The sequence below is a fragment of the Amphiura filiformis genome, chromosome 5 (assembly GCF_039555335.1).
Source record: "Amphiura filiformis chromosome 5, Afil_fr2py, whole genome shotgun sequence".
NCBI classification, from domain to species: Eukaryota; Metazoa; Echinodermata; class Ophiuroidea; order Amphilepidida; family Amphiuridae; genus Amphiura; species Amphiura filiformis.
In genome coordinates, this window is record NC_092632.1 from 43,070,862 (window position 1) to 43,080,258 (window position 9,397).

The 9,397-nt window shown below is 35.1% G+C and overlaps 1 protein-coding gene across 1 annotated transcript in view; it reads left to right on the forward strand.

The window, feature by feature from the left end:
• The first annotated feature begins 5,803 nt into the window (after window positions 1-5,803).
• LOC140153170 (potassium channel subfamily K member 13-like) overlaps window positions 5,804-9,397 on the forward strand; it is a 77,109-nt gene continuing 73,515 nt past the window's right edge. Inside the window, exon 1 of the mRNA XM_072175837.1 lies at window positions 5,804-7,017. Coding sequence (XP_072031938.1) covers window positions 6,675-7,017 — 343 coding nt within the window. The 5' untranslated portion in view covers window positions 5,804-6,674. The remainder of the gene's footprint in view (window positions 7,018-9,397) is intronic.

Here is a 9,397-nt window from a genome sequence, read left to right on the forward strand (position 1 = left end):
CATCATCATCATCATCATCATCATCATCATCATCATCATCATCATCATCATCATCATCATCATCATCATTATCATCATCATCATCATAAGCAACGATCCTGGCAGAAAAAGCCAGGAGCAAACAAGCGGCAGTAAAGCCCAAAACAAACGACTCTTTTCAGAGCCACCAAACCTATGAAAAGAGATTTGACAGTCGTTGTAATATTAGGTAGTTAACTTAATAAAAATTTGCTTTGTTGATTTGCGGGGCCTTTTAATAAATTGGAACTCCATTAGTTGCAAGTCTTAACTATGGAAGTCTCCGGCCGGTTCAAAGAATTTTGACCCAACTTGATCAGTTTTGAGAAGTTAGAACAATAGCCGAATATACAATGGTCCAATGTTCCAAGCTCACTATACTCGCACTGACGCGTTTTGTCTGTTTGAGCATATCAGTTGCATTACGTATTCATTTCTGTAGTCGATTGTCCCACATTGGATTATTCGAGTTGAAATCCATACACCCCATATAGAAGACATGACCTTCTCCTACACAGGGAGTGTGAATTGCAAATAGAATCACCCATTTAGGCAGCCCTATTTGAAATTCACACCCCCTGTGTGGGAGACTAAGTACATGTCTTCCATAGTGGGTGTATGGATTCCAACTAGAATAGCCTAGATTCACTCCCAGAACAACGCCAAATATGTAAAGTAAGACGGTATTTGATGGTCGGTCTTACCTCCATAGAAATGTACTACGGGTCTCGCCAACCGCCCACCAACTTCGTTGTTTGATGATAGGGCCATCACCAACCGCCCCATTACCCTCGTTGTTTGATGGTCGGCATTTCCCTCGGTAAAGTGTTGAGTCAATTGTTATCACTAAAATGAGCGCAAAGGATGAATGTACGATTACCTTAAGTCACCTTAAGTTACGAGTGTTTTAGTATGCCTACTAAAATCCCGCAACCCTCGTATGACAAGGGTTCGCCAATCGAAAGACTACATTTTTTTTCTTTCTTTCTTTCTTTTCTTTGTTTGTTTGTTTGTTTGTTTGTTTGTTTGTTTGTTTGTTTGTTTGTTTGTTTGTTTGTTTGTTTGTTTGTTTGTTTGTTTGTTTGTTTCTTTCTTTCTTTCTTTCTTTCTTTCTTTCTTTCTTTCTTTCTTTCTTTCTTTCTTTCTTTCTTTCTTTCTTTCTTTCTTTCTATTTTTACCAAATAGGTATTAATACTTAATTTTTATTAATGTCTTCCGACACTTCCAAATTATTGTTATTACGGATTACTAGTCACAGTTGGGACAGTTATAATAATAATATCATTTTTCATGACAAGTTTGATATAAAAACAGTAAATAAAATGGGTGTGAATCGCCCGCTGTTATGGCAACTATGCCACCTGTGACTTACAGCTACAAATCTGTGGTAATCCGGATAATTGTAAAACTACATTGCTCACATATCTTGTGTGGGGTGTGTTGGGGTGTGTGTGAATATATGGGGGATGAGTGAGTGGGGTGGGGTACGTGTGTGGGGATGGAGTTGTGCATGGGTATAGAGGGTGGGATATGTACGTTTGAGTTGCGGGTTTTAATATCAGCTATTCTTTATATGAAAAAATGTTTACCATTATGGTGGGACTTCACCAGTCCATAATTAGTTGATGAAATCTGCTTGCTCATGAGTATGCGCATGTGTACATGGTGTATGTATATATGTTCGTGCTAGTGATATGTATTTGTATGCATTGTCTTTTATTGTTTATGTACGTTTGTTCTCATATCTAAAATGGTTTTTTTCTTAACAAGGCATACTTAATTCAGTCATATTGTATGCATACCAAAGTTGAAAGTAAAGTGCTATTTCCATTTCCCGGCACGTCATATAACATAAACGTTATGAAACGTTAACAACACCGTAATTAAGCTCTATGATGACGAAGACTATTTTCGATTGTTATCATTGATATTTGGTTTTGATCAGCGTGTACATACTTCTTCTATTTTATGAGTGGAACAATTATAGCTACAATTCAATAAAGCAGCCATTTGATTGACTACAAACAGTGGACCTATATGTCTGTCTCTGAAAATACCGATAAAAAACAACAACCGCTTACTTTACACAACATTTTAAAAGCGTTGCTATGACAACGACCTTCAAGTATATTCGCCATTTTCTAATTAGAAAGCATGGTTGCAGTCGAAAATAATCCACCGATATGGCCCTTGGATCAACTGTACTCAGAAAGTCGGTGCAGGCCAATAAAAATCGCCATAAAGACGTAGCCTGGAGCTATTTATTCTATGCTATTTAATACCTAAGACCATGTATATAACACTCATGGTTTTGTCCTGGCTCTAGGTCTTTAAAGGTACCGACATTTCGTAAATTTTACATTCAAATCAAACGGTGCTGCAAGATGAATGTTATTTTATAAAGTGATATTTTAATAAATATATAATCAATTAGCTAATGAAAATGAAATTTGGTTATAGTTGGAATAACTATGTGTACACTATGTATAATCTGTTGAACACGACCTGAACTTGTACGACATTATGTCGGTCAATGTGAAGTTATGTTTGGGAGATTGATTCTCGTATAAACCTATCATATTCTGAAACAAACATAAGTCTGAAATGTTGTCAACAACTGCAATCATATTGATATAATTCAATGTTGACATGATTGTCTTAGTGTGTCAATTGTGTAGCGACGACGAGGAAAGAGTAACAATACACACTTAAACAAGTGTCATTGTTTCCTTTTGTCTTTACACTTTCTGATAAGATATTTTATTGTATATAAGATGCAACCAAATATATAGGGACGTAGCATATAGCTACAACAATGACCTTGAATTGTACTTAACAACAAAATATGCGTAGCAGATAGCTACAAAAATGGCCTTGAATTGCATAATTCTTCAAAAATGCTATTTGAACGGTTCATTTATTTCATCAAATTTCAATTCCAATGGATCAACCAGAGATGTGCTCACTACATAATGTGACGTTTGAGCACTCAGCATGCACAAGAATGATATCAATTTAGATGGATTAAGATTAACATACATCCTATACCTTTGTGCATAGCATAACTGCCGAACTATTTCACCACTTGGACAGTAGTCTCATACAGTAGTCCTGAGTATGCAAAGTTCAAAAAAACATAATAAGGATAAAATTGGATGTTTTTCTTCTGAAAATATACGCATCTATTGGTCTCGCTATGAGCTTTAGAAATATTTTGCTTGACTTCGTCTCAACCAATATTTTAAATACTCAACGCACGACCAACAATGGAACAATTATCTCCATTTTACTTTTGTCTCTTTAGTCTTAAACACGTCTGTAATTTCGTACGAACAAAATCCAAAGACTATAATGTACTTTTCACTAGACTTTTCACTAGAGCAATTCTTCAGTTCACATCGTGTTTCGGACATTGATTCTGAATTTCTATGTTTTATCAGTTGTTATCATGGTTTAGAAGGGTTTTAGGGTCAAGAAAACGAATGATTTAATTACTTCTAAAGGGGTAAAATTAATGTCAATACTTGTCAAGGGTAGGAAATTGCACTTGTCATATTTACCAGTAGATACCAGTTGTATGCATATTGGATGGCCCAGGGGAAAGCTAGCCCATATTTGCAAGACTATCCATGCCATATACCGTCTGGGTATGGTCTGGCCTGCTGTCTGCTGTTTCCCTTGGAAACAAGCATTTCCAATTTGGGCCTTTAAGGGTGCATTTTTAGACCTGGCAAATACTTATTGAGGGTGCTTTTTGATTCACCATGGTCACGCATGATACACCCTATCAACGATCAGTACTAGTCTTAGTTTAAAGTGTTTTCCACATTTGCCATCATATTGACCTATAATTTGATTTCGATGTAACCAAGATTGTGTTATTTTTATAATTGTGCAACGAAAACTGTTATTTTATAGCCACGATGAACAAATAATGTGTCATTGGTCCTTTTTGTATGTACATTTTCTGCCCAAATAATTTATTGTAACAACTTTTATTAAAATTTATATAAAAAAGACGCATATCAGATAGCTACAATAATGACCTTGAATTGCACTGAACAAAAATATACGTAGCAGGTAGATTCTTTGAACGGTGCTGTAATAGTTGGGCAGCTATATTATGCACAAAGATATATATTTATTTAGTTGTCGCCGGCCATTAAGTTTCAATCTGCCATATAACAGTATTGTTCATCTTAAATTCATAGCATTATTCCGTGACACATTCAACGCGCGTAAGAGACACAACCAAGATGACATGTAACTTGTTTTGGAAACTACAGTGATGTTTATCAATAAGCCGAAAATGTACATATTGTATATGACGCCTGTTTATTTTTCAAGCTGAAACAAGATCATGATATGTTGTATTTGTTGTGGTAACTGTCAATGTGGATTTGTAATGTGACCCTTTTGTTGCAGTGACCCAAAGGTGATTCTCATCACTTCTTTAATAACGCTCTTACTGTACCAAGATTACTGTTATAAGGGAATTTGTTACCAAAGATATAGGACGCAAGATTTTGAAAACATGATCATGATAATAATGAAACCATATATTATCTCCATATTTACTGTTGCCTCTTTAGTCTTAAATACGCCTGTAGTTTTGTACGAAAAAACCCAGAACACTATAATGCATTTGTCGCTCGATCTTGCACTTTCTGAGTTCGGTTCAATTTGGGCAAAACTTTTGGAAGGACAATTTTTAAAAACCCGTTGTAAGGACTACAAATAACTTGTTGCACTTAAGAACACTTAAATGCCTAATTCAACCAAATTTAAATTTAAGTGAAAACCTTCTAAAATTCGCAGGTATAAATATTTCACAGCATAATTTGTTAGGCCCAGGTACTCTTCACCCTACTGACATTTGCAAGATATCCTTACCCAGGATCCTTGCAAAACCAGTAGCTCGTCTGCTTGCTTTCAAATTGTTTACTTTAACCTTTGTTTGCCATCTTTATAGCTAAAATGAACATGATGAATATGGAATAATGTTATTCGTTCATGCACGTGACAGCACATGTTAGGAACGGAAAACCATGATAAATTTATCTTAGCCCCAAAAGCCTGATTAAAACGTAATAAATGTATGCGCTAGCAATATTAACGTAACCAAACCCCAGGCTGACTAGATTTAAGTCGATATTCTGGAATTGCGTACATGGACGTTTTTACAGAAATCAAAAGGCAATTGCACTGGATCGATGTCGACAAATTATGGTTTAGTACGACCTTAAAGGAATACCGTTGGCGGTGCTAGCGAGTACTAGCTGAGATAGATCGCTACGTTTACCTGCAGTGGTAATTCCCTGGGAAGGTACCACCTGCAAAGCAATCTGGGCCTGGTAAATACAGCTGAATTAGTCAAAGAAAACCGTCGATAATTTTACGGTGATTTGTATTGAACATACAAATGCATTTCTTGTTAACATTTCCATTTCGTCAAAGATAAAAGATTATTTCTGTTATTCATATTATCACCTGTTGATTATCAATCAGACAATACGGACAATAGAAAGAAATATGTGCAATATTATATATATATATATATATACATATATATAAAACAAAAGAGAGGTTTGTTCCTAAGAGCAGGTGGTTTGACTGATGTGGTATAGAATTTTTTTTGTATGCAGTTATGTAGTGTCGTGCATGAAATTATGAATATAATGTCGTTATGGTCGTTAACGCAACCATGCAGGTTTAGAATTACTAAAGACAAATTGCGTTAGCTCTCTCAACCACTGTGCTTGAAGCTGCAGAACGGAAAACGCGACTCAGCATGCAGGCAGTGAAGGGCCGGGCTAATGAATATGTATTGGACAAGAGCTCGGCAGAATATAGTTTGCTTGCGCAGTGCGCGGACAGCAATTATCATAATAAAAGAGCGATTCAAATCTCTGGGGCGCTGAGTAGAATTGTATGGTGAGAAACCATGGTGATAGCGGGATGATTTGCTTATTGCATTTCGACAGCATCGAGTAGTTTTTCTGTCGTGTCTGTTAAGCTTGATACATGGAATAAAGAGCGTTTGTCTTCAAATTCGTGTCTGGTTTTCATCATATTATGGATACAATATTGACTGCAATTACTATGTATTCTATGACGCTACCGGTGTGATGGGCTTACAATCAACTTTACAATTTTCTCTCCTTAAAATCAGTGAAACAAAGAGCGATTTTAGGAGACAACCATGGAGCAAGCGTTGAAACATCTATATTCACGGGGCAATTATAACCGTGTAGCAACGTTGTAGTATTCATTCGGCCTTGGACGCCATCTTGTCGCTTTTAGAAAATTTGATTTTTTTGGATATATCTCAACAAAGTATCTATCTTCACTGGATATTTTTATCAATCGTTTCTAATATTTCTGCATTTTAACAGCAAATATGCGCGGAAAACTTGGATTTTTGCTATGATTTCGGTGACGCTAATAGCAACCACTTGTCAAGCTCGTGGAAGATAAATTTAAACATTTTCCCAGATTTATGGTGAAAAGTTGCATAAACATTGGAAAATATTGTTCAATGGAGAATATTCTTTTATAAAAGTTGCAGTTAAGGGCAGGAAAAATAAGGTGATTTTTGACAGAATTTCATATACAACACTAGTAGATGGTAAAATTGAACTTTTTACCGGCGAGTGATGGCGCGAGAGAGTTGCTGTGCTGTTATCCATCTAAAGGAAGATAATGCCCGCTTTGTTCTTCTCATTTTATTCCTTGTCACCTATATATTAGTCGGAGCCACAATATTTTCAGCCGTCGAACGCGAAAAAGAATTAGAAGAGCGCGAACATTATGATCAGAAGCTAAAGCATTTTAAAGAAATGTATATTACAAACAGAAGTGAACTTAACGAGAGTGTTCTAATGCAAATGCTTAATGATTATTCATATGCCAAAACCAAAGGAATTACAGAAAATCACAGACCCCGTAAGAACTTACCGGGAACTATTTATTTTGTTTCAACTGTAGTTTCTACAATAGGTAAGTACTGGGCAAAAGATTTACAAAAACACCAAAAACAAACAAACAAACAACAAAAAACATTACTCCATTGCAGATTAAAAAAACCCCATAGCACAACGTCTGAATCCTTCCTGAATCCACGCACACTACTGATAAACATTTATAACACAATCAATGTGAACATGAAATCAAAGTCTTTCTAACAATCTTTCAATCAGTCAAGCTTTAGATTCATGAAGAGACGAATGGTATTGTTTATCCTCACGTCCTTAAACTACCACTACTTAGTCTAGATGGGGCAAATTGATGATGATTTCTATGCTAGACAATTAGTCGTATATATACATGTATATATATATACCAAGACGACAGTGAATTACATACAAAAAGTATAGGAGTCAGACGACACGTAGCCATTGATTGGGTTTTGATGACAAGCAGGTCTTGAATGTTTCTCTAAAACATTTTCCAGTAACATACTATCCAATTCGACACAATCTATTTAAAACTCAAAATGCCAAGTAGATTTGTATTGCAAAACAATGTCCGATATCGCAAATCGCCGAATAGCAAAACATACTAAAACCCGTATGCACAGTTAATAGAACTGTAAAATTGCTACTTATGATATTGGTTTGTATATACAGACAATATATAATTGAAAACTTGATAGTAGATAAACATGTAAAGGTATTTGTAGCTTAAATTCTTAACATTTGGAGACCATACACGGTCACAAAATGTAACGACTCCAATTTTCGAGCCATTCAGTGTATTGGACATTGCGTCAAATAAATGTATGTTTACCGTCAATGAGGGCAGAACTAGTAAAAATTCCACACATGACAATCGGTGTTTGTTATGTAAAAATTACCAGGTTCCTTGCAATATATAAGATATATTTTATACCGTATTTTATACCGTAATTACGTCATAAAAGTCCGTATATTAAAAGCAGGGAACCTGATCAGGGAAAATGACACTGGTTTTGCATGGTACTAAGATGAATTTTTAATAATATAAAAGGCATCATTATACCGCACCCACCCACACGACGTCATGCAAGTGGATAAACAAGATACTATGTAACTCTTATCATGTTCATCATCATCATAATAATAATAATAATAGAAAAATACGACAGTTGTCCATGTCGTCAAAGCACATTTATAATAACCTTTTAATATTATAAATATACATATATGATCACATGTGAAAAAGGGAAATTGACTTTTGTTACCATTAAATATATAACATCGTTATGGTGGAAAACGCTTATAATAACCATAGATAGATCCATGATTTGGTTTTGAAAAATGAGGAAATGTTGATACGATTTGTTGCTATAGAAGGAGATCGTTTTATAATATCTCTGAACATAGATTTCTCATTTTTGCTAAACATAATAAGCATTTTACATGTGAACACAGCATCAAACTGAATTGGAATCTAATCTGTTTATTAGAAAAATAATGGCTTAGAGTGCCTGCAACAATTAGAGTTATTCTAATGCATGAAAACCTACCGTCACGATGGCAACGATTGCATTATAAATGTCGTCACGTATATTCATTGTTTTCTTGAACACAACTTTACCATTTCCTTATATCTAAAGGACCAAACAATGTTTAGTAGATACGTCTTCAGCCTTAACAGATGTAAAATTTGCGCCAAACAGTTTTAGAAAGAAAAATTCGTAAACATGTAAGTGAGGAGCTATTATTTACAACAACAGCTTCAAATCGATATTTGGGTTTGATGCGGAGATAGCTCATTATTAGCATGGTAATTAACATGATTAAGGGCATGCAAGCCAGCAACAATTGTGAATGCAAGCCTATTATAATCGGCAATATTCATAACCAAGACAACGAAATAAATGTGGGAAAATAAAACAAATCCACAACTTTTTTGATATAATTGGTTCGATAATATATTATTTGCTTGTAGTTGTGTTTGAAACAGTTATGAGTACGTCCCTAAAGGCGGACTATATAGAAAGTATATATCATCCTTTATGAACCAGAGGCAGAGACGACAACAGATAATGAAAAATATAATGACTATAGGCCTACAGCTTACGCCCTCAGCATTATGACTGACATACGGTAATCATAATGTATACTTTCCCCTTACGGCCCCCATTGAATGGTATTTTTCTTTTATTTAGTTGTCGCTGGCCATTAGTTTCAATTTGCCACATAGTAGTATTGTTCATCTTAAATTCATAGCATTATTCTGTGACACATTCAACGCGCGTGCGAGACACAACCAAGATGACATGTAACTTGTTTTGGGAACTATAGTGATCCTTATCAATAAGCCGAAAATGTACATATTGTACATGACACTTGTTTATTTTTAAGTTGAAACAAGATCATGCTATGTTGTATTTGTT